The sequence below is a fragment of the Oryctolagus cuniculus genome, chromosome 2 (assembly GCF_051225735.1).
Source record: "Oryctolagus cuniculus isolate XC-2025 breed Fujian yellow rabbit chromosome 2, ASM5122573v1, whole genome shotgun sequence".
NCBI lineage: Eukaryota > Metazoa > Chordata > Mammalia > Lagomorpha > Leporidae > Oryctolagus > Oryctolagus cuniculus.
In genome coordinates, this window is record NC_142868.1 from 39,967,931 (window position 1) to 39,995,307 (window position 27,377).

General features: G+C 36.3%; 1 protein-coding gene across 9 annotated transcripts in view; it reads right to left on the bottom strand.

Moving 5' to 3' along the window:
- Positions 1 to 219: 219 nt before the first annotated feature.
- The window catches only part of COX7B2 (cytochrome c oxidase subunit 7B2), a 155,030-nt gene continuing 127,872 nt past the window's right edge, over positions 220 to 27,377 (bottom strand). For 6 of the 9 annotated variants that reach the window (XM_089327192.1, XM_089327190.1, XM_008248480.5 and 3 more), the window contains one exon: positions 220 to 738. In XM_089327192.1, the coding sequence (XP_089183318.1) occupies positions 437 to 682 (246 nt within the window). In that variant the 5' untranslated portion in view covers positions 683 to 738 and the 3' untranslated portion in view covers positions 220 to 436. Of the gene's footprint in view, positions 739 to 21,154; positions 21,307 to 27,377 lie in introns of those variants that run through there. The other 3 variants (XM_089327191.1, XM_089327188.1, XM_089327187.1) reach the window with 3 other exon arrangements.

A 27,377-nucleotide genomic window follows, 5' to 3' on the forward strand; every position in this document is an offset into this window, starting at 1 on the left:
GGTGGGTAGGAAATTTGAGTGATAGCAAGTACAGAAACAATAAAAACAGCCCGAAATGTTTTTATATAATATTACCAGTGAAAACATGATATTTCAGACCAAGTTGGGAAAGATGAAGTATATAAAAGATGGTCAGCTTCAAAATACTTTGAAGAAAGACTCAACAGGATTTGCCAGCAATTAAATTAAGGTACATGTGTGTGCATATCCAAGTGTAAATTATTAATTCAGAAGAATGATACTTTATTAATCTACCAAAAATTTGTTTTTCATAATTCCCTGTACACTACACCCATTGCTTCAGCATTGCTTCCAGACACTGTAAGATTTTGAAAGTATTTTATTTCTTCAATTATTCTCTATTTTAATGAGCAACAGAGTGCTTACATGACAAATTGGTTTTGAAAGAATTCTGTTATTATAGTAACTGAGATGGTTACTCATCATTCCACTCAATGGGTGTAACTCTGCCTACAGGAGATGGGTTCCATTCTATTCCCATCTGTGTGGTTAAAAACACCCATGCAACAATACAGAAAGTAGTTCCACTGGCTAGCACAGCATCACCATACTTGTCGTGAAAATCCAGTGAGCGTTTCACATGGCTCTGTCTTGCCATAATTTGCTGAATGTTTCGAATCTTGAGACTACTTAGTGCATTTTTGGCCAAAAGAAACATCATGAAGTTGTGACGGGATTGCAGTTGATTGCAGCTACTCTATTTTGTTGCAAAGAGACCTGGAAAAACAAATAAAAAATAGGCAATGACATCTGATCCACATTCAGTTTCTCCTTCTTTGAATGTTTTACCCAGACCAAACTTTTGATGAGTTAGTGATTATGTATGTGACCCTTTGTGTAATGAAATCTGGATTTCATCTCAACCTTTCCACTGATTAGCTGTATGAACTTGGGAAATTATAATCTCTCTTCTCTCACTTTGCTCAAAGATAATGTTTTCGTCCAACTCCTAGGCATACAGTAAGGATTATGAGAGATAATCCAAAAGAAAACAAAATAATAAGCACTAAGGAAGTGGCAGCTTTTCTACTTATAAGAAATATCTGATATCCGATATCCAATAGTTTGGTAGATACACTCCAAACCTACCACAGCTAGAATGGCTGTTTAAATTCGTATCCAACTGTCTCCACTAGTGTAACAACCTATACATTTATTATCAGTTCTAAAGTTCTGTCAAGAATTACAAGGCATGCAGATTAAGTCCCACCTCCTGTCTCTCCTCCTACTCCTTTGCTTTCTCGTGCTTCACATCACTCCTAATCCTCCCTTTTCTATGTATAATATCATCCTATTCCTTACTACACACTAAATTCTACTTACCTTGAAAAATCTCAGCCTGAAAGTTAGCACTTCAGTGAAGAGTTCTCTAAAAATCTGCAGACTCAGTAAGCCTCCTATTCTCTGAGCTCCCACACATTTCATCCTCATTTAATAGCATTTAACAGAATAATTTTCTTTTAAAAAATCATTATTTTTAGAGCAGTTATTGGTTCACAGCAAAATGAACATAGAGTTTCCATACACCCTCAATATTTTCCATCAGAGTTCTCTATTTGATAACAACCAATGACTATATTTGCACACTGTTTGTTCATTCTTGGTGTTGTGAATTCTATGGATTTTGGTATAGACTGGATTATGGCATATGTCTATCATTAAAGTATGATGCAGAATAGTTTCACTCTCCTAAAAAATATTTTGTACTCAGCCTTTTCATTCCTCTTTGTCCACAAATCCTTGGAAACCACACCATTTTACTGTCTCTATAGTTTTATCTTTTCCAGAATATCATATAGAATCACACAGTAGGTAGTTTTTTTAGATTGATTTATTTGACTTAGTAATATATATTTAACATTCACCTATACCTTTTCATAGACTTCCAGTTTTCTTATTTGTAGTGCTAAATAATATTCCATTACCTGGATACATCAGAATCTGTTTTACTGAAGACCATTTTGGTGGCTTAGAAATTCTGACTATAAATAAATCTCCTATAAACATCTGTGTGTAGGTTCTGTGTGGACATAAGTTTTCAAATAAAAAGTATCAAAGGAACTCAAATTCTGGATTATAGTATGTTTAGTTTTGTAACAAACTTTCTAGCTGCATTCCAAAACAGTTGTACTAGTTTGCATTCCACCACCAATGCATTAGTTCTTGTTCCATAAAAGACTTCTTATTACTCCATATCTTTGTCAGCATTGTTGGTGTTTTAGATTTGTCAGTGTGCAGGTTATTTGATTTACCATTCTATAATGGGTACTCTAACATAAAACATTTTTAATTTACTTATTTATTATCTAAATACTCCTATTTTGGAAAAGTAAAATTTTTAAAACTTCTATTATTAAATTGGCTTCTTCATTTTCTTACTGTTGGCTTAAGAGTTCTTTCTATGCTCTGAAAAATAGCCCACTATCAGATATATGTACTGTAAATATTTTCTGCTAGCCTGAGTCTTGCCTTGTCATTCTTTTAAATTATCTTTTTACTCTCTTCCAATAAATTTCAACATCTCCAGGAGCAAGTGATATAATGGTATATATAAAATAGGGTGACACAAATGCATAGAAGGAATTTTTTGAACCAATTCAAGATATGAATGAATACTGATATTCTCACAATACAGAATGAATATTCAGAACAATTTTAACAAAAATTAAATGTGTATTTTGCAATAATGCTTCTGATTTTATTTCTTATATACTTGTATGAAACAAGAAATCTAGAAGCAAAAAGACACTAAAGATTTCTGTCAAATTCTCCTTTTTTTGGCAAGTTGTCAAATATTGCTTAGCCATTAGCAGTAATATATATTAACTGTTGCCCAAATACAGGCAACAGGAATGTAAAAGGGCTTGACATCAGTACTTGTAAATATATAATTGTTCACCAAGATTTTGCAAAATACTTTATTTCCAATTTAGGAAATAAGATCTTAAGGTTCTCTTTTATTTCCAACCATACAGAAGTGGCTCTATTCATAACTGTGATAAACAAGATAAATAGAGAGCCAAATTAATTTCTTGACTGTTCAAATATTCAAAATTATTTTCTTTCACATATGATTCTCTCCACAAAAGGGTAGCAAGGTTTAATTTTGAACGAAATTCAGAAAATAGGCTGAAGGTGAAATGGAACAGAGTGTGACAGGCACAGTCTAATCCCATACAGAAGCACCTGTGCCACACATTACTTTCAGCCTATAGGAAGGCTCATAGCCAGAGAATAATCTGTGGTAACAGGGATCTCCAGTGGGTCACTGACTCATACCTGCCACTGTATGACAAACTGAATTCATTGTTCTTATCCTCAACTCAACTCAGACACTTTGTCTGAGGCGACACTGATCACATATCTTGGGTCTTCATCCTTTGGCTATTGTCATGTTTGTATGGTTATTCTTTTCCATCTAGCCTGCATTTTCTTGTGACAACAAATGTCCAATACTAGAAATTTACCTTTAGGAATGCCGTTTGCAGTCTGTAGTTGGCATTTTTCCTAAGATATGCAAACAGCAGTCTTCTTTTTTTCTCTTGTTGGCATCAGCAACATCAAACTCAGTTGCCTTCCCAACTACCTTATATCAATCCTTACTTGAACAACACTTGTAAAAACTAAGAACCCACTGATAAGAGAAATTTTTTTAACTTTTATTTAATGAATATAAATTTCCAAGGTAAAGCTTAAGGATTACAATGGCTTCCCCCCCCCATAACTTTCCTCCCACCTGTAACCCTCCCCTTTCCCTCTCCCTCCCCCCTTCCATTCACATCAAGATTCATTTTCAATTCTCTTCATATGCAGAAGATCAGTTTAGCAAATATTAAGTAATGATTTCACAGTTTATACCCACATAGAAACACCAAGTGAAAAATACTGTTTGAGTACTAGTTACAGCATTAGATCACAATGTACAGCACATTAAGGACAAAGATCCTACATGAAGAGTAAGTGCACAGTGACTCCTGTTGTTGACTTAACAAATTGACACTCTTGTTTATGGCATCTGTAATCACCCTAGGCTCTTGTCATGAGTTGCCAAGGCTATGGATCGTATTTAGACAAGGTCGTAGTCAAAGTGGAAGTTCTCTCCTCCCTTCAGAGAAAGGTACCTCCTTCTTTGATGACCTGTTCTTTCCACTGGGATCTCATTCACGGAGACCTTTCATTTAGGTTTTGTTTTGTTTTGTTTTGTCTTGTTTTGTTTTGTTTGTTTTGTTTTTTTTTTTTTGCTAGAGTGTCTTGGCTTTCCATGCCTGAAATACTCTCATGGGCTTTTCAGCTGGATCCGAATGCCTTAAGGGCTGATTCTGAGGCCAGAGTGCTGTTTAGGACATCTGCCATTCTATGAGTCTGCTGTGTATCTCGCTTCCCATGTTGGATCATTCTGTCCCTTTTTTATTCTATCGGTTAGTATTTGCAGACACTAGTCTTGTTTATGTGATCACTTTGACTATTAGACCTATCATTATGATCAATTGTGAACAGAAATTGATCACCAGGACTAGTGAGATGGCATTGGTACATGCCATCTTGATGGGATTGAACTGTAATCCCCTGGTATGTTTCTAACTCTACCGTTTGAGGTAAGTCAGCTTGAGCATGTCCCAAATTGTACATCTCTTCCCTCTCTTATCCCCACTCTTATATTTAACAAGGATCACTTTTCAGTTAAGTTTCAACACTTAAGAATAACTGTGTATTGATTACAGAATTCAACCAAAAGTATTAAGTAGAACAAACAAAAAAAAAATACTAAGAGGGATAACGTATTAAGTTGTTCATCAACAGTCAGGGCAAGGGCTGATCAAGTCAACCTGTTGAAGTGAAATGGACACTATGAGAAACAGTGACTTGATCAGCTCTTGTCCTGACTGTTAATTTACAATGTAATACTTTATCCATTTTAGTATTTTTTTTGTTCTAGTACTATATTGGTTGAACTGTAATTAACACACAATTATTCTTAGTTGTTTAAATTTTAACTGAAAAGTGATCCCTGTTAGGAATCTGGAAAACATCATGCTGAGTGAAATAAGCCAGTCCCAAAGGGACAAATATCATATGTTCTCCCTGATCGGTGACAACTAACTGAGCACCAAAGGGGAAACTTGTTGAAGTGAAATGAACACTATGAGAAATGATGACTTGATAAGAGAAATTTTACATACTGGTTAGCTCCACAAGACATACCTCTAATAATAAATGTATTTGTTAGCAGTGAGGGCTAAACATAATATCCCAAGATAATATAAAGGGAAATATAATGACATGGTCACCAGCAACAGCCCTTTAATTGAAAATGTTTACTAGTTTACTATACATTTATCCATCAACTATGTCAGGGTTTGGGCTAGGTGCTGTAAGTACAATGCTTTCTCTCAAGAAGTGATAGTTCTAGAGAAGGAGACAGACTAGACATAAGCACAGGGCTCCCTTAGTTCATAGAGAAGGGAGACATTTCAACTTAGCATTCTAGAAATGGTTTTAGAAGAAATGATACGTAGATATTAAAAAATGATTTAGGGGCCGGCACTTTGGCGCAATGGGTTAACGCCCTGGCCTGGGTGCTGGTTTGAGACTCGGCTCTCCACTTCCGATCCAGCTCTCTGCTATGGCCTGGGAAAGTAGAAGATGGCCCAAGTCTTTGGGCCCCTGTATGCACATGGGAGACCAGGAAGAAGCTCCTGGATCCTGGCTTCGGATTAGCGCAACTCCAGCCATTGGGCCCCACTGAGGAGTGAACCAGCGGATGGACGACCCCCTCCCCCCGCCTCTCCTCTCTCTGTGTATCTCCAACTTTCAAATAAGTAAATAAATTAAAAAAAAAAAAAAACACCATGATTTAGAAATACACAAAGCAGCAAAAACATAAGCACAGAGGCCTGAAACTGTGTAGAAAAGACAATTTGGTTGAACTCAGTAGCACTAGGTGATAAGTGTCAAAGCAATAAATGCCCAACAGATGAGCATGAGAGATACAAGGAAAGAACACCATATTGAGAAAAATATTATGTATATATGCCTTGCTTTGACATTTACACTCAATTCTACAGCTTGCTTGTTCTCTCTCTCTCCCTCTCTCTTTTTCTGAAACTTTTCAAAACCACACCCTTTGCTATTAATAATGGGGATTTCTAATTTTTTGATTTTACTTTCATGATAACATAAAAACACAAGAAAATGATGAGACTTTGATGATGTGGCTTAAGTTCTAGAGTCTTTGTTTACTTTTGTTCTGTATTTTTTTTTTTTTTTTGCACAACGATATAGGAATTATTTGTCTTGAGTTAGTTCAAAAGGAATGATGCAGCTTTTATATTTAACATTATGTCCTGGCAATGGATAAAATAATGGCCTGGGAAAGCAGCATAGCATGGCCTAAGTCATTGGTTCCCTGCACCCATGTGGGAGACTTGGAAGAAGCTCCTGGCTCTTAGCTTCAGACTGGCTCAGCTCCAGCCATTGTGGCCATTTGGGAAGTGAACTAGTGGAGGGAAGACCTCCCCCCCACCCCCCACCCCCGTCTCTACCTCTCTTTTTAACGTCTTTCAAGTAAATAAAATAAAGCTTTAAAAAATAAATAATTATAAGAGCAGTCATACTACAATTTACTATACAACATAGGCATGTAAAAATAAAAGATTAATGGTCACTTCAAGGAGTGTTAGAATTTCAGGACAATATCAAAATATTAATTTCTTTATTGTATAAGTCCTTCCAAATTTTCTTGAAAATGTTTGGGTACTGCAATTGTATTAAGTTTTAAACATTAAAGATCATTAATTTCTTTCATGCTTATGCATATATGTGTGATCTTTTGATAAAATAATGTTAGAACAAATGATATGAAATACTCTGATTTTCTTTAAAAAGATTCCATCTATAATCCAAGTTTGACAAATATTCCTACAAATGAGGAGAAACTACTGACTGATTTAACCAGAAAAAGGTTGGGGTGGTGAAAAATATGAGAAGTGTTTCACAAAGCTAACTATTAGGAGGAGATTGCAAAAATGACAATAAAATTAAGATGTTAGTGTTATTTAAATGATTCATGTAAAAGAATGGGTATTTGAATTAAGTAATTAAAACAGGGACAGAAAGAAGGAGATGAAATGGAGAAATTTTAGAAAAATAAAAAGATTGATTTAGCAAATATGTAACTACAAAGTTAATTTAATATTCCATTCAGTCTCTGTGTTAAGAATTTGGCTAAACCTCTATCTTGATTTCTGTTAAAATCAGCAGACACTGACACTGTATCATGTAACTGACCCTAGGGAATCAGGATTCAGGTGATCTAGAGAATAAAGAAAGTTCAAAGCATATATAATTGACAAGCTTTAAGAACAGGTAGGTTCAGATACCTGAGCAGAATAAAGGGAAGAATTTTGAAAGGATTTACTTCTTTTACCTTAAGAGAGGGAACCCAACTTCATCCAGTCTAAGTATAGTCCAACACGGACAAACAAATGATCTGCTATCTTCCATGTAAGGCTTTCCACCTAATTTAGGAAACAATATCCTGCTTCTCAAATGTGCCCAACAATTATTCTTAAACAACTCAGATAGAAATAATGCTCATGAAGGGACTGAGTATATGAAGAGATATCAAAAAGCTCATGGGAACAATGAACATAAAATGTAAAAAAAATTCTTTTTCAACATAAACTCCATCAAGTTCAAAATACTTTTGTAAGCAATGGTAACAGCTATTTAGTCTACTCCTAAAGAAATGAAGGTCCTATGATTTCACCTTCTTGATAAAGTCTTATTTATTATTACAACTAAAGAAAAACTAGTGCCTATAAAGTTTCGTTTTTAAGATTAGCAAAGAAAAAAGTAGAGTCATAGCAAAATTGTACAATGAATACCTAATGGATTCTCACAGAAACTGCACAAAATTTCCTTTGTTTCTTTAGGCAAGTTTCGCAGGGCTTTTTTTTTTTTTTTTTGGTACTAAAGCTTTGGATGGTTTAAATAAATAACCTTCCTTTATGTATATATTATCATTCTTTAGTCCACCAAAAAGTCAAAAACCAAAATGCCTTGAGCATCTTTAAAACCTTTTGCCAAGATCTTTGCTCTTGAATGGTCAGTCTGCCTTTGCTTGGAGTAGACTAGGTTAATCTCTTGGTAGCCACTGCTTTGATTGAGCTTTGTCTTCAGGTCCCAGTTGGTAAAGCCATGTTCATATCCTCTTGAGATTCATCAAACAGATGCTTCAGTGCCTTGAAATCCTCATTTACAATTTCTACAGAAAGCTCTTTCTGCAGCTGACCTGGGAGCACAAGTTCAGGCAGGCATAAAGAAGAAAGTTTGTTCCAAGTGAGTTTTTCAGTAAGAATTGTGTAAGCTCAACCAGCTGAGATACTGATGGCTACTATTTCTGCTGTTAAACATCGGTGGTATTCAATTAGGACACAGAGAAGATTAATGTTTTTCCTCATAATTTTATGTGGATGGTCTGATGCTGTGGGCTCCATCTCTAAAATCATCTCGTCTCCCTTCTTACAATGAGTTATCTAGCTGAGAAGTACTGATTCCTATAGGAAATTGTCACCATAAACTTTTTTCTAAGGAATCAATGATTTTGCCGATCTTTTGGCCAAGCTTTAATTTAACAAACAATTTGATGTTGGTTCTTGTTTCAGTTTTAGTAGATTTCAAGTTGCTTTGATAGGGGTTCTTTTCAAACTGATTTCTTATTCTTAGTGTTTCCAACTACATGCTCTTCAGATATCTTATAAAAAGTTAGGATGGGTCCTGCCATTGTGACACAGAGGGTTAAACCACTGCTTGTGACACTGACATACCATTTAGGCACCACTTCAAGTCTGATCCAGATCACTGCTAATGCTCCTGGAAAAGCAGCAGCAGATGACCCTAAAGCTTGGGTCCCTGTACCCATCTGGGAGACCTAGATGGAGTTCCAAGCCCTATGCTTTGGCCTGTCCCAGCTCTTGCCATTGTGCCTTTAGGGGAGTGAGTCAGCAGATGGAAGATCTCTCTGTCTCTTCCTCCCTCTTCATAACTCTTTCATAAATAAATAGTTTCTTTTTTAAAAAAAAAAAGCATGATTTTAATAAAAAAGTTCTGAATTCCATGTAGTTTTTCTTAAATATTGCCATTTCTTTTTTAAAAATTTGTTTAACCATTTATTAATTTATTTATTTGAATAGGAGAGTGAGAGTGAGTTAGAGAGATTGTCTATATACCAGTTCACTCCACAAATGGAAAAAAAAGGGGGGGGGGGGCTGGTCCAGACTGAAAGACTGAAGTTAGGAGTCTACAGCTCCATCTGAGTTTGCCAGGTGGGTGGCATAGGCCCAAGACCTTGAACCATCATCCACTGCTTTCCCAGGGCATCTGGATCTGAAGCGGAGTAGCCGGGATTTGAAACGGCACTCTGATATGGGATGGGGGCACTGCAGGTGTCAACTTAGCTCCCTGGGTCACAACACTGAATGCCAAAATACTGTTTCCTGTGAACTTTCTGAAGGTCCTCCTGTATTATCAGAGTTTCTAAAATTAGATATAACTGACACTTTGGTCTGAATAATTCTTTGTGGAGGAAGGGGTAATACTGTGTAACAAGTTTAGTGAAATCAAAACTCTATCTAGTTCATCTGCCAGTATCAGTATTCTCCAATTTTGACAGCATAAATATTTCCAGCATTGCCACATATCACTTGAGATACATAATCATCTCCAGGTGAGAACTACCATTCTATACAGAGAAAGGTGTTTACTATCACTTCTCCACTATACATGGTATCATATTCTTCCAAACAGAAGGAAACTAGAGCTCTAAGAAAGTATGTGTCCCTGTAAAATAATGAAAAAAAAAAGCCCATCAACATTTTTTCTTAAATAATCACAATATTTAAAATGTCATACAGTATAATAACTTAGATGGGCCATTTAATCTATTTGGATATCTGCTTCTTCCACATAGAATAAAAAGCAGTTAAACTAATTAATTTTTTCCGCAAACCTGCCTGATCCAAAGAGTCTTCTGGAAACTTTGTGATAAAATGTAATTTCCGGTCTCTATGTCAAATGCATTGTAATTGAGAATCCAGAAAAGTAACCTGAGAATCTGTAGGTTAAACAAGTCCTCAAGACAGACTTATCATCAGACATATTTATGGAAAGCTGAATTAGAAAATTTCTAAGGTACTATCCAGTTCTAACACTCTAGGCCTTTCCAAAGAGAAAAACATTTTAGGAAGGTTATTTATTCTTTTAGGGCACTGAAAGGGTAAAGGGGTAATTGAATTCACTACCAGGAGTGACCAAAATGAGTTATAGGGACCCTCCAGGAATAAGTTGGACCACAGAAACACCCAGCCATATTAAAAACACTAAAACTACTACTAACAGTTGTATTTTGCTGTACAATGAATAATACATTTTTGAAGCTAAGACGACTGGAATATCACTCACTTGCTATACCTTCATTTACACCTGCTATTATTTCTACCCTTTTCTTTACAACTTCAAAATATCAATGCAAAATAAGAAGCAATAAAGAGGCAATCTTCATGAAATGAAATTGCACACAACCTGCAGTGTCTTCAGTTCTCTTAGGTGATTGTCAGAAGACAATGGTGCTTGAGGAAGGATTCGGTATATACAGTGCTAAGTGTATCCCGTCAGTACTACTTAAGATTTCAGCCTTTCATAACAGGAAATATGAGAAGCTTGCATGAATCAATGCTGCTGATGGAAATGTTGAACAATGGTTCCATTTTATGTGTAATGGCACCATATCCTGAGTCACTGCATTGATGGACAGTACAGCCATTTGCTTAAGGCTCTGTTTTTATGTTACTTTATTAAGCCTAGAAGATTACATAATTTGATGCTACCTGAACAAATAGAAATGCTGATTACAGTGTTCACTTGTTCTGCCAGGGGGAACAAACAACAGAATGAACAAAGAACTTACGAGCTGATGTCTTTAAATGTCAAATGTTGTCTAAAGAGCAAAGAGATACAAGGTATGCCATCTCCCTCACAAACTCCCTACGTAGCCACAATCTAAAGTAAGAGACCCTGTCTATCCCATTTAGAATGCTCCAAGTATTCAATAATGTCCACACCAAGAATAATAGCACTCATTCAGGCAATTTTTTTGGTACTTGATCATATTCATCTGGGTCACACATGAAATATCTAAAATATCTGAGTCACAAGGTTCTTTCAACTATACTCCTTTTTCTTATCTTTCTGACAGCTCTATGGAAGACAGTGTTAGAACATTAACAGAGAGGTTCAGAGCTTTCTTCCACATCATACTACCACTCAGTGGTGTGACTGCGATACCTCTTATTTTCTGTTACTTAGCTTCAAGCAGGTCCACCACACTTACTCAAAGGGATTCCATGTTGCTTTTACATCACAGAAAAACTAGAACTAGATAATCATAGTATTTCAGGCAATTCATTTAAATGTTATGAAGTGTAATACATTGGTTGCTTCTCCAAAGTTTCATATTAACACCATTCCATGGCCCACAGACTATTGTCTAGTAAATTAATAAATATATAAACAAATATAAGTGAAACTAAATAAAGCCCTGTAAAATGATTTGCAGTCACTAAAGGATATTAAGAATATGAGTTACATGCTTCAATCTTGATTTAATCTGTAGTTTTGACATTGCTCTCATCCATTTGCAGAGAAGAGCATGCAAAGTAATACAACTGTGGGCAATGTGAATTCACTCAATTCCTACCACTAACGTTCCAGTGAGAAATAACAAGGACTTGAATGTGTTTGATTCACTCAATACATTTTCAAAATGTGCTAGTTCCTTGGTATAATCTCATCATTTTTCTGCATTCACTTAGCTTTGCAAGGTAAGGCCACAATTCTTTTTCACAGGCACTTAAAGATGAAATGCCTCTGTAGAACCTCCTCACACCAATGGAACTCTGAAGACTTAATGTATACACTGGATGCAGGAATTTATTTCATTGACTTCAAAATACGGATATTCCATTCCACTGAGTAGCATACATAATGTTAATTTTATCAGATTGACACTATTCCAATTATAAATTGACTTTATAACAGTATCTCCCCAAATAAGTGCCTTTTTCACTAGTTCCATTTGTTTTCGGTGGGAGTTACTTGAAAAGGGGCTCTAATATCAAATCTAAGTTTTGGGAAATATGGAAGTAACAAAGTGGTTTTGTTATCAAAATTATTTTTCTAAATTCTGTTGTGGTCATGGTACATAGCAATTTCCTGAGAGGAATGGCAGGTAGTGCTTTGCAAATTTAGCTAACACACAGCATATTTTATTCCTTCTAAAATATAATTCCATAACATAAAGGTGTTTTCCAGAACACACTTAGGGGAACACCAAAGGATGTCTCTGTGATCTCAATGCTGTTACATCACTGAACTCATTTCCACTGGCTTAATGATTCCAGGAGGCATTTCACAAACTAAATAATTTACCTGTGGGAACTTAATATGTGACTGGAGGAGAATAGGGTACGTGGTTAAGCCCAGGGTATCTTAACACTCATAGATAGGTAGCAATTAACTCTGGCCTTCATTATGTGATTCTAACTTTGGCAATCTTAATATTTGTACAGATATTTCTTTCATCTCCACAGTTTCCTTAATTCATTTAATGTCCTCTGAATAGAACATTTTCATGACTCTATAGTGGCCCTTAGTGTTGCACAATGACCCCTCATTGTATAATTTGAAACTTTCATTTAAATCCTGAAATGAAAACTCAGAAGACATTAATCTAAGTTTACCACGGATATATTTAAGTAAAAGTAAAGGGAGCATTAAAATATGTAACTTAAATATCAAGACATTTTAATTTTAAAATATTTTCCAACTGCTTCCATTTGGCATAAAAAATATTTTCAGTTTCTACCTAGAACTCAGGCCTGTAACAGTCCAGCCAAGAAGTGAAATTCTAAATTTAGATTGGAATATTACTTCATAGTAATTTTTTTCTCCTTCTTTCTGTAACCTCCTCCAGATTTTTTATTTCCAACTTAGACTATATATGCTCTACTAAATTCTACTCAAAATACACATGTAAATTAAGGCCCTGAGTAATTCTTTTGTTATTGCTATCACCTGGAGAACTTACGGAACATTTTCAGCAAAACTCTATTTGATAAGAAGAGCACTTCACAGCCCTGAAGTAGTAACTGTGACCACTCTGCGAGCTGTACACCAGCCCAGTGCTGTGTTCAGTGTAATTTTTTCTGCTTTTCACCTTCATAAAATCCAGAAATCTTTTAACAAGATGTTGGCATTTTACCTTTTTTTTTCCCCTTCTATCCTGGATTCATTATTTGTAGTGAGAAAGATTTTGGCCAGAGGGGCTGACTGGTAAACTGATTTTTACCCCTGTATATGCCTCAGCAGAAACAGTGAACAGGATGTACTTTGCCAAACCTTGGGGCAGAGTGCTTGCTTTAGCAAACTATTTCATTTTAGTTTTTCTTTTAAGTCCCTGAGGCAAGGATACTAAAGAAGAAAGCAAGATTCAAAAGAAGTTACCTATCTAAAAACATACAAGAGAAATTCAGAACACAGATTCTTGGTTTGAAATTCTACAGTTTCCGGGGAGGATCCTAGTTTTATAGGTGACTATATTTTAGTTTCAAATTCTATTAATATATCTGAAGTAGTATGAAATTTCATAGGCTAACAGAGCATTCTTATGCTAAATCACTGCAACATAACCACTTGAATGTTGGAAAAGTAAGATTTCTATGTAAATAGGCCATAATTTTTACAATTTTTGCATGTATCATTTATATAACTTAGGACCACTGACAATAATGGAACACTGGGCTTCCTCTATAGATAAAGTGTTTTATCAATTCATGAAATCCAAATCGTCAGATCTGAAAGACTTGTATCACTTCAGATTGCCTTTTAATGCTGCTACTAATATTTTGGTCACTGACCATTCGTGCTTGATATGATAAACAAATGTTGAGAAACAAAATGGACAGAAATAGGAGAATGGGTAGGCAACTGTAAATACATGGATCTCATCTATATGTTCCAGAGCTATTTCTTTTTATTATAATTAATTAGAGTGAGAGAGTTTTTCACCTCTAACATTTTGTTTCTTTATCTGACGTTTCCAACAAATTTATAATATTGCCATAGAGAAACAGTCCATGCTAATGGCAAATAGGACTGGTTTCTAAAACTTAAAGTTGCCCTATCCAGTTTCTTACTCATGAAAATGTTCTCTAGAAAGCTATAAATAGCACAATGATTATCAAAACTACTCTAATTATGAGAAAGTACAGATATTTACCAGAAGAATCTGATAAAGGTTGAAAGGTCAAATTTTTTTAAGTCATAGCAAAGTATCACTTGGACTAACATCTTTGATATGACTACCTCAGTCTGACAGTCTTCTTTAACAAAATACCATAGATTGTGTGACTGAACCAACAGAGATTTATTTTATCACCATTCTAAAGGCAAGAAAGTCCAAGACTGATGACATCAGCATTTGATTTCTGAAGAGGGCTCTCTGCTGACTCGTGTCCTCATATAGTAGACAGAGTGTTATGATATCTGTCCAAGCTATTTAAAAAGGGATGAGCCCTAATGTTTTAGGGCTTATGATTTCTTTCTTTTTTTTAAACTTTTATTTAGTAAATATAATTTCCAAAGTACAGTTTATGGATTACAATGGTTTTTGCTCCCCATAACTTCCCTCCCACCCGCAACCATCCCATCTCCCGCTCCCTCTCCCATTCCATTCACATCAAGACATCAAGATTCATTTTCAATTATCTTTATATACAGAAGATCGATGTAGTATATAGTAAGTAAAGATTTCAACAGTTTGCACCCACACAGAACATAAAGTGTAAAATGCTGTTTGAGTACTAGTTATAGCATTCATTCACATTGGACAACACATTGACAGAGATCCCACATAAGGAGTAAGTGCACAGTGACTCCTGTTGTTGACTTAACAATTTGATACTCTTGATTATGGCGTCAGAAATCTCCCTAGACTCTAGTCATGAGTTTCCAAGGCTATGGAAGTTCGCAGACTTCAATCTTATTTAGAGGAGGTCATAGTCAAAGTGGAAGTTCTCTACTGTGGGGAGCAACTGGGAGCAACTTGGACTAGACTAAGTTACTGGAATTAAGACTTATTCTATGCATCTGCTCTCCCACAATATGGTGCTGGGAGAGGAGGAAACAGCTTCTACACAGCTGCCTCCAGTTCAACCAATAAACAGCAGGACCTGCTCCTGATTGGAGGAGAGCAGCATACTCGGCGTGTGGGTAGAAGAGTTGGGATTGGTGGAAGAGGACTATAAAGGAGGAGAGAGACGGCATGCACCAGGAACATCTATCTGAAGGAACACCTGTGCAGCCCCCGAGAGAGCCGGCCGGCGGTGTGCCGCTCCCCCGCGGAAGTGAGGAAAGTGGCAGGGGGAACCGCCCTTCCACGGAGGTGGAAGGGATGGTAGCCAACCCAGGAAGAACCAGCAGCAAACCCGGGAAGGGCCGAGCAGACAAAAGAACAGCGCAGGGTCCTGTGTCGTTCCTCCGCGAAGAGGGGGAGTGACATAATGGTGCCGTGACTCGGATATGAAGCCTAGGCAGGGTTTAGTGTCGTTCCTCCATGAAGAGGGGGAGCGACACTCTCCTCCCTTCAGAGAAAGTGTACCTCCTTCTTTGATGGCCTGCATTTAGGTTTTTTGTTTTGTTTTTGTTTGTTTGTTTGTTTGTTTCGCCAGAGTGTCTTGGTTTTCCATGTCTAAAATACTCTCATGGGCTCTTCAGCCAGTTCAGAATGCCTTAAGGGCTGATTCTGAGGCCAGAGTGCTGTTTAGGACATTTGCCATTCTATGAGTCTGCTGTGTATCCCACTTCCCATGTTGGATCATTCTCTCTCTTTTTTATTCTATCAGTTAGTATTTGCAGACACTAGTCTTGTTTATGTGATCCCTTTGACTCTTAGACCTCTCATTGTGATCAATTGTAAACTGAAATTGATCACTTGAACAGTGAGATGGCATTGATACATGCCACCTTGATGGGATTGCATTGTAATCCCCTGGCATATTTCTAACTCCACCATTTGGGGCAAGTCTGCTTGAGCATGTCCCAAATTGTACATATTCTCCCTCTCTTATTCCTACTCTTATATTTAATAGGGATCATTTTTCAGTAAATTTAAACACCTAAGAATAAATGTGTGTTAATTACAGAGTTCAACCAATAGTATTAACTAGAACAAAAAAAAAATACTAAAAGGGATAAAGTATTAAATTGTACATCAACAGTCAGGACAACGGCTGATCAAGTCACTGTTTCTCATAGTGTCCCTTTCACTTTAACAGGTTTCCTTTATTGTGGTTGGTTAGTTGTCACCAATCAGGGAGAACATATGATATTTGTCTGTCCCTTTGGGACTGGCTTAATTCATTCAGCATGATGTTTTCCAGATTCCTCCATTTTGTTGCAAATGACTGGATTTGTTTTTTTACTGCTGTATACTATTCTATAGAGTACATGTCCCATAATTTCTTTATCACGTCTACTGTTGATGGGCATTTGGGTTGATTCCAGGTCTTAGCTATTGTGAATTGAGCTGCAATAAACATTAATGCGCAGACAGCTTTTTTGTTTGCCAATTTAATTTCCTTTGGGTAACTTCCAAGGAGTGGTATGGCTGGGTTGTATGGTAGGGTTATATTCAGGTTTCTGAGGAATCTCCAGACTGACTTCCATAGTGGCTTCACCAGTTTGCATTCCCACCAACAGTGGGATAGTGTCCCTTTTTCCCCACATCCTCGCCAGCATCTGTTGTTGCTAGATTTCTGTATGTGAGCCATTCTAACCGGGGTGAGGTGAAACCTCATTGTGGTTTTATTTGCATTTCCCTGATTGCTAGTGATCCTGAACATTTTTTCATGTGCCTGTTGGCCATTTGGATTTCCTCTTTTGAAAAATGTCTATTTTCATTTAACATTTTTCACCTCTTTTTAGGCCCTACTTTTTTTCTTTTGAAGGCTTTTATTTAATGAATGCAAACTTCATGTGTACAGGTTTTAGAAATATAGAGGTTCTTCTCCCCATTCCTGCCCTCCTATCCCTCCTCCTACTCCCTCTCCCATCTGATTCTTCATTATGGTTCGTTTTTAATTAACTTTATATACAGAAGACCAACTCTATACTAAGTAATGATTTCAACAGTTTGCACCCCTGCCCCCACACACCAGGTATAAAGTATAGATTGAGAGCAAGTTTTATAGTTATTTCTCATAGTAAAATTTATTAAGAACAGAGGTCCTACATGGGGAGTAAGAACACAGTGACTCCTCTTATTGATTTAACAATTAACACTCTTATTTTTTATGTCAGTGACCACCCTAGGCTCTTGACATGAGCTGCCAAGGCTATAGAAGCCTTTTGAGTCCACAAACTTAGGCCTTATTTTCAAATACGGATACATCAGGGGCTAAGGTTCAACACATGAATTTGGGGGTTGGTGGGGACACAAACGTTCAGTCCATAACAATAACCTATAAAGCATCATGGTTGGGGCTGTGGTGTAGTAGGTTCAGCATCCACCTGCAGTATTGGCATCCCATATGGGCATTGTTTTAAGTACCAGCTGCTCCAGTTCTGAGCCAGCTTCCTACTAATTACCTGGGAAAACAACAGAGGATGTACTTGGGCTCCTGCACTCACATGTGAGATCTAGAAGTGGCTCCTGGCTCCTGGTTTCAGATCGGCCCAGCTCCTTCTGTTGCAGCCATGTGGGGAGTGAAGCAAGGGATGGAAGACCTCTCTCTCTGTCTTGCCTTATCTTCTCCATCTATAACTCTGCCCCTCAAGTAAATAAATAAATCTAAAATATGGTTCCTGAAGACATAATCAGCAACACTGCACACAGATCCCCTATTCACTTTCTGCATTCCAGTTATATGTGGCCTTTTTTCAGTTCCTAGAATATCTCTTATTTCTCTCTCTTGATTTTTTTTTTTACTTTTTCATTACGTAATCAATTCCAACTCATCCCTCTGCTATCAGCTCAAGGTCACCTTAAAGAGATGATTATATTCTTTCATTTTTTCAACTGAAGAGCAACAGATCATATCTATGTCATGTAGTATTTGAAATTTTCCTGAAACATACATCATATGAATTTGTGAACTGCTGTGTGGTAGAGTACATGCCACATTCTTTAGTGAGTATTCGTATATCTAGTTGTGAACCCATTTCTTTTATCAACATTCTGTTCTTTTCTAACAGAAAATGTGAAAATTAATGATTATCTTCATTTTAACTTAGGCAAACTAAGGATAATCATATATTACTTATCAAAGTGAATTTTTATTGAAACAGTAGTGATTAAACAGATACTTTATTTATCCTCATGGAACTTACTCAGTTCCATGGCAAAGCAAGCTAAGAACTACAATCCTACATAATTACAATACATGATAAATTTGATAAAAATCACAGGTGTTATAAAAATAGATAATAAAGAGGTGACTTTATATTGGATAGGAAGGATAGCCCTCTCTAATAAAAGACATTTAGAATGAAAACAGATAATAAGCAGAAAAAAATGAATAAAACTCTAAGCAAATAAAAAAAAAAGCCCACTGTAACTAGGGCTTTGTGAAAGAGAGGAAAGCTGGCTACATGCAGGTTAGAAAATATCAACAGTAGCCAATGAAACAGAACCATGAAAGCCTATACAAGACTTTGGGTTTTACATGTAAAAATAATGCTTTAATATATTCTCTTTTTTTAAAAAAAATATTTATTTATTTAAGAGGTAGAGTAACAGACAATGAGAGGTATTAACAGAGAGAAAGGTCTTCCATCCGCTGGTTCACTCCCCAAAAGGCAGCAATGGCCTGAGCTGGGCCCATTGGAAGCCAGGAGCCAGGAGTTTCTTCTGGTTTCCCACATGGGTGCAGGGGCCCAAGCACTTGCGCCATCTTTTACTGTTTTCCCAGGCCATACCAGAGAGCTGGATCAGAAGAGGAGCAGCCGGGACTACAACCAATGTCCATTAATATATTTTCTCTATGTAAGTATTTCTTGTAACAATCATTCCATAAAGAACTTGGGTAATATTTATTAATCAGAATTTGGTGAAAATCTGCCCATAGTAACTAAGATAACTATTTTAGAGATACTATTTTCTAATGTCCTAAACAAAGAGTTATAAACATACATAGCATAAAGCACAGAAAAATGGGTGGTTGATACTGGTTCCTGAAGTCTCTTTCTGTATCACTCTCTCTTAATGCCATCATTATCAGTCACATATTTTGCAATAGTTGAATGCTACTCAATTCATGTCTTTGAATATTAACATTATGCCTATAGTCTGAATAAGCACTTAATTGATGACAATTTCATATATTTTATCTACAAAGTTCAGATAACAAAGTTAATATTACATGAGAAAGAGAATAAAGAGGTGCCAATTTAGTTAAGATACCCACAACACACACACAAATATACATGCAAGAACATTTGGTAGGCCAAATCTTTTCCCCTAGACTATTTTTGCTTAAGATTCCTCTGTTATAAAATGGCAGGATACATGGAAATATATCTACAGATAGTTCTTCACTTTTGAGGAAGTTACATCTTGATGAACCTATTATCTAAGTAGAAAATATTGTAAATTAAAAATATATTTAACACCCCAACCTAAGAAACATTATAATTTAACCTACCTACCTTAACCATGCTTAGAGCATTTACATTGGCCTACAGTTAGGCAAATAATCTAATCCAAAGCCTAAGTCATAATGAAATGTTGAATATATTACGTAAGTCATTGTATACCTGTACCCAAAGCATGCTAGCAACACAGCATAGTGTAATATATTGGTAGCTTACTGTCATGATCTGGTAGTTGAATGAGAACCAAGTCTCAATGTTGGTGTCTAATGATTATTGCTATCCTAGAAAAAAATCAAAACTTAAAATCTGAAACAGTTTCTAAGGACATATATTGCTTTTGCACCATTGTAAAGTAAAAAATTCTAAGTCAATCATAAATCCAAAACTGCCACCTTTATATTCTCAAAGAAGAGGCTTAATGATTGAATAAGCCAAAGAAATAAGCACAGATGTGTAGCCTACTTATATGCAGAGGCCATTTGCTCCAAAGAAATTAACTTGAAGTACAATTTTCATGGTCTCAGAGGATATGGAAAATAGGAACCCAACTTGTCCAAGGCAGGAAATCTGTCTTCTTAAAATTGAGATCCCAAAGGTTACATCTTCAGGAAAAGATGAACAATCCTCTATGCCTAATAAACAATCCTCTGCAGAAAACCGCAAGGCACACTAAACCTACCAAGACTTGAAACTGCCTAGAGAGGTATCAATTAAAATGGTGATTATGGTTTTGGAATCAAAAATCGGGCATCTCTCAAGTGTACAGTTCAGTTTTATGCTGTCATGATACTATGAAAGCCCTCAGTCTGAGAATATTAGTTAAAGAGATCTTAGACTCACAAAAGAAAACGTATATTTCCATCACAGGGGAATCCCACAATTAAGGACAGGGAGCAGCTCACAGACAAAAGCACTACACACTTAAAGAAGCAAGGCACCAGAAATAAGAACCAGAATAAGTAACAGAAGAAAGTTACAAGTACTACATATACTGGAATTATCTTAGAAAACAGTATAAACATATTTTACTACATTCAAAAGTATATTTTAAACTTTTAAAATATGCTCTGTGAACAATAAACTATAAAGACTGATGAGCAAGATGAGAAAAGTAACAAAATAGAATATAAAAATTATGTATTAGTCACAGTGAAAGAGAGAATTAATAAATAAGAGGCTAAATAGGAGGAAATTATTCAAAATCCTGCAGAGAAACAGGAAAAAGAGCTTTTTGATGTGCTCAGTGCCAAGAAGAGAACCCACAGTCACACTAGATTTAATAAAATATGCCTTCAAATCAGGACCACTAGGAATTCACTCCTTCTTTTGACTCTTAAAAACTACTCTGACCTTCAATCGCTCAGCCACTTGAGCTATCTGCAAATCAAACACAGGAAAACTTTTGGAAGGCAGATGAGATACTTACATAGCAACCTAAATGTTCTCTTAGCAGAGCTTCAACTCTTCCTCAATCAGAGCACTTATAAATGAGTAGAAAAAGTTTTTAAAAGGATGCCTTCCTAGCAGAAGCCAGAGCTCCCTGAATACAGTCCCTGTTCCATCTCCACAACTTGCTTGTCAGCAAAATCTGTACTGAAGGGGTACCATTTGGAGTGCAATCTAGTTTCCTCCTGTTTTCTCGCAGCCAAGAAACCCATTAGAAAACTGGCACAGCATCCAGAGACACATTAGACATGACCTTTGTTAAATACACAATCTCCTCATCCTTCCACATATGGTTATATTGCTTTAATTGGTCATTCATTCCTACTGTGCTCTCCCGGTCCCAGTGCAGGGGAAAAGCTGAACTGTTCTTGTACCTGTTATAGCAATATTTGCTCTGGCTGAGGAAGTATGAGATATAATTAAAATTGAAAATACATTTTCCAGGGGTCATTAAATCCTTTAATATTATATGTCTAAAATGGGAATGTTTGAACCTAGTATCCCTAGCTGCTTGAAACTCAATGTCCACTGTTTTGCTCCAGGGAAATAAAAAAATCTTTAGGGGACAACATAATGAATTACTTTTTTGTAATGCCTTTCTCATACCATTGGAAATACAAAGGATTAAAAGTCAAAGGAGTCTGAAAGAAATAACAAATTCTAATTATAGGTCAGAAGTTTTTGATATGAGTGAATTACAGTAACAGACTATTCTATCTACCATTTTTTATTTTTTTTTATTTAATAAATGTGAATTTACAAAGAGCAACTTTTGCATTGTTGTGGCTTTTCTCCCACAACCTCCCTCCCACCCGCAGCCATCCCATCTCCCACTCTCTTTCCCTTCCCACTCTTCATCAGGTTTCATTTTCAATTACCTTTATATACAGAAGATCAACTTAGTATATACTAAGCAAAGATTTCAACAGACTTCACCCACACACCTGCACAAGATAGAGAATACTGTTTGACTAGTAGTGTTAACGTTAACTCTCATAGTAAAACACATTAAGGACAGAGATCCACATGGGGAGCATGACAACCAAATAAAAAGATGGGCCAAGGACCTCAATAGACATTTTTCAAAATAGGAAATCCAAATGGCCAACAGACGCAAGAAAAAATGCTCAGGATCCCTAGCCATCAGGGAAACGCAAATCAAAACCACAATGAGGTTTCACCTCACTCTGGTTAGAATGGCTTACATACAGAAATCAAGTAACAACAGATGGTGGCGAGGATGTAGGGAAAAAGGGACACTAACTCACTGTTTGTGGGAATGCAAACTGATAAAGCCACTATGGAAGTCAGTCTGGAGATTCCTCAGAAACCTGAATATAGCCCTACCACAGAACCAAGCCATCACACTCCTTGGAATTTACCCAAATGGAATTAAATGGGGAAAAAAAGAGCTGTCTGAATGTCAATGTTTATTGCAGCTCAATTCATAATAGCTAAGACATGGAAACAACCTAAATGCCCATCAACGGATGACTGGATAAAGAAATTATGGGATATGTACTCTATGGAATACTATACAGCAGTAAAAACAATGAAATCCAGTCATCTGCAACAAAATGGAGGAATCTGGAAAACATCATGCTGAGTGAAAAAAGCCAGTCCAAAACGGACAGATATCATATGTTCTCCCTGATCAGTGACAACTAACCAACCACCTAAAAGGAAACCTGTTGAAGTGAAATGAACACTATAAGAAACAATGTCATGATCAGCCCTTGTCTTGACTGTTGAGGAACAACTTACTATCTACTATTAAGAATCTGACTGTTCTCCTAAACCACAACTATCACCTATTGACCTACTGTATTAAAAAAAAAAACAAAACTGGTTGCTGAGATTGCAAATAACCATAATAATAATATTAGTGGTCCAGAATACAGTATCTTATAGTTTCAGCTCTGCAACTATATTAAGTGTGTAATCTTGAGGAAGTTCCAAACTCTTTTTGCCACATTTGCCTCATAAATAAGGATAATAATGCCTATTGTAGTAGAAGACATGGTTCATAAAATGTTTAACTGGTGTACAAACAGGTGACAATCAAATACAGTGCACAGCAGAGAAGAAAAAGGCATTTAGTGCTATCATCACATACACCAAGTTTTATTAGTAATGCTTTTCTCCTTATTTCCTTTCCATTTAATCATGAACTTTTTGATAATAGGGACTTACTCACATTTTAATTCTTAGGTTCAAATATGGTATCTCACATATAAAAATCATCAATGAATGCTTGCTGAGAGAATGAATAACAGAATTAAGTCAAGAAAAGAAGAAAGATGTGCATCAGGATTTTCATATTCCATGTCAGTTAAAAGGGAAACAGATATTGCTCCAGTGTAGGTATGATCCTCCAGAGATTCACATACTGACGGCCTAGTGCTCAGTGCCGCACTGCTGAGGGGGTGGAACTTTTAAGGGGTGGGCTTACTGGTAGACAACTGGGCCATTATCACACTAGAAAGGGAATAATATTGCAATTTCAGAGTATGTCAGCTCCAGTAGGACTGGATTAATTCTTTTAACAGCAAATTACTTTATAAAAAGAGGAAGCCTGACTATTCCAGGGTCTCTTGCTTCCTTTCTAACAATATGATCTCCTTTGCATTTGCTCCTGCTATGTAACACCATCTGCCATGACACCCTCACCCAGAGCCAAAAGATGATGGCACCATACACTTCAATCACCAGACCTATGTACTAAATAAACTTTTCTTTTTAAATGACCCAGTCTTAGATATTCTGTTATAAAAAACGGACTGATACATATTTAAATCCAGAAATCTACATTCACATATCCCATACATATGAAGGATCATCAAAATGTTCATGGAAAATGTGTGTCATGAAAAGCTATGCAAGAATTTCAAAAATGTGGGGTACCAAAATAAACCCATAATAACTTGCCATACTATGTATAAATGAGAAGTGGTTTAAGGTTTTAAAAAGGGTAAGCCATCAGTTTGAAAAAATCCCTACTAAAGCAATAAAAATTCTGCTAAATGGGAACCATAACCACTCTTAAACTAATGGTGAACTTGACTAGAAGAATGCTGAAATCATTGATGCCTTATGAAAACCTTATGGGGATAAAGCCCCAACGAAAGCAGCATATTTCCAGTGAATAACTTATTTTAAGAACGAAAGAGATGATGTTATAGATGAAGTCCACAGCATCAGACCATCCACATCAATTTGCAAAGTATTCGTGTGTGCACTAAAGAGGATCAAAGGTTAACAGCAGAAACAATAGCCAACACTACAGACATTTCAATAGGTTCAGTTTACACATTTCTGAATAAAAATTAAAGTGGAACACATTTTCTTCCATGAACACCAAAACTATTGCTCCCAGATCAGCTGCAGAAAACATCTTTCAGCAGAAATTATAAATAAATAGGATCAAGATCTTGAAGCATTTCAGTAGAAACTGTAATTAAGTGGGATCAAGATCTTTAAACATTTATTTCAAGAACTATAGTAGGAGATGAAACGGCATTGCCAGTGGGACCCCTGAAGACAAAGAACAATCAAAGTAATGGTTACCATGCTTGGACATAATGCAGTCCAAGCAAAATCAGACCCATCATTAAAGAAAAAAGGCCATGGAAATAGGATTTTAGAGATGCTCAAAACATTTTGCTTTACCTTTGTGGAGAACTAAAGAGCAATCACATCTGTTTATTTGTAGAATGCTTTCAGAAACTGAGAAAGCTTCAAGAGACAGTACTTCCCCGTCATGACAACCAAATAGAGCAATTCTGTGAGAAATCATTAGACATCCAATTTACAATTTTGATTTGGACTTTTTTACGTCTATTTTTGTTACCTAATCATAAGAAATCTTAAAAGGGAATCCATTTTCTTCAGTTAGTAATGTAAAAAGATAGCACTGACACGGTGAAATTCAGTTTTCTAGTAATGGGCTAAATGGTTGGTATCATCATTGATAAAAGTGTCTTGAGGATAAAACTTATGTTGCGAGAAGTTTACATATTTTGTTTTAATTCCACATTCTCAACAAAGTTTAGATGTACTTTTATATATACATATTTTATATAATTTTATGTACATATATATTTCTTTTTTATATCTAATCATTTGGTGTACAAAGGGACTTTAAAAAGTTCATGAAAACTGGAATAAAAAGATGTTTATTTTGGTGCAAAAATTTTGTAATCTATGATTTTTACATTCTCTTTCTCTTCCTTCCCTCCTCTCCTTCTCTTTCTGTTCTTCTCTCCTCCTCCTTCACCCCTTTCATCCTCCTCTTCCTTCTTCTTTAATAATTTATTTATTTAAATGGAAGAGTTACAGTGTGAGAGACAGAGATCTTTCATCTGCTGTTTCACTTCCCAAATGGTTCTATTGGCCAAAGCTGGGCCAGTCCAATACCAGGAGCCAAGAGCTTCTTTCAGGTCTCTCATGTTTGTGGCAGGAGCCGAAAGAATTGGTCCAATATCTGCTGCTTTTGCAGGCATATTAGCATGGAGCTGGACTGAAAGTGGAGCAGCTAGAACTAGAAATGGCACTCATACAGGATGCCATTACCATAGGCGACAACTTTACTCACTATGCTACAACACCAGCCCCCTTTATATGTTCTTTATGTTAAATGGTCTTATAGCAAACCCAAAAATATAATTTTATTTAGATAATTGATGACCTAGTTGTTTTAAATGGTTTTTAAAACTTCCCTGAAACATTTTCTAAAGCACTGTATTTAAACTTTCAAGCACAAAATACATGCTGTCTTGCTCCTGACCATTTCTACCAGGTCCATGCATGTGCTCATAATTCAGGAACTTTTTAGTCTTATTTAATCATACTTGTATGTTTATATAACTATCTTCCTACCACTAACAAAGGTATTAAACAGTTTAGGAACTAGCATAATTGTGCAGCATAAGGTTTCAAGGCAGGGTTGTAACATGTTAAATGATATCTCAAGTGAAAAATCAAAGTGTCAATTAAGGAATTAAGTAAGAAATCACCAGAGAGTTCAAATATCAATTACTTTTGAAGTTACATATATATATATATATATCCATATATAATTACAAGTGTACATGTACATATATAAATTGAAATGTACAGGTAATTTAGGACTATAGTGGTAAAGTGATTCCCTGTTCAGGTTTTAATTGCACTACAACTTGAACTTTTTCATATAGCCTGGATAAAACTTGGTTACATGAGGAAGATAACTGAAACTCCTGACAGACATACAGAAAGTATTTTGGAACAAAATTATGGCCAATGAACATATACTTATTTCAGCCTCACTGAAAGAGGTGGTAAGCACTTACACACATAATTTCATATAATCTGAAAGATTCTATTTTCAGAACTGCTTTCTTTCTGAAATTACTATGGTGCATGTTTGCTAATATTTAAGGGCTTTTAAGTGTATATACTAATGAAGTGAATATTACTAAATATTCTCTTCACAAAGATGATAATAGTTTTAACAGTTGTTATAAGACTTAAAAGGAAAATCATACTGCATTTAAAGGTATACATGGATTGCTAGATAATCTTAATTTCAGAAATGTTGACATGGAAAAAAATCAAAATCAAAAGGCAGTTTTTTTTGTTTTGTTTTGTTTTGTTTTGTTTTGTTTTTTTGACAGGCAGAGTGGACAGTGAGAGAGAGAGACAGAGAGAAAGGTCTTCCTTTTGCCGTTGGTTCACCCTCCAATGGCCGCCGCGGCCAGCGCGCTGCGGCCGGTGCACCGCGCTGATCCGATGGCAGGATCCAGGAGCCAGGTGCTTTTTCCTGGTCTCCTATGGGGTGCAGGGGCCAAGCACCTGGGCCATCCTCCACTGCACTTCCCTGGCCACAGCAGAGAGCTGGCCTGGAAGAGGGGCAACCGGGACAGAATCCAGCACCCCAACCGGGACTAGAACCCAGTGTGCCGGCGTCGCTAGGCGGAGGATTAGCCTAGTGAGCCGCGGCGCCGGCCAAAATGCAGTTTTTGATTTTAAAAAATGCCAAGGAATGATGTCAACAAATTAGTAGAAAAGCAGTTGCCAGCATTTTTTCCTTCACAGAAACATCAATATGAACCATCATTATGCATCAACATTCACAAGAGCTAAGGAATCTAATTGTAAGATGAGAGTACCTGATCAGAACACAGAAATAAGAAAAGCTGCATTGAAGAGAATAGAAAGGATAG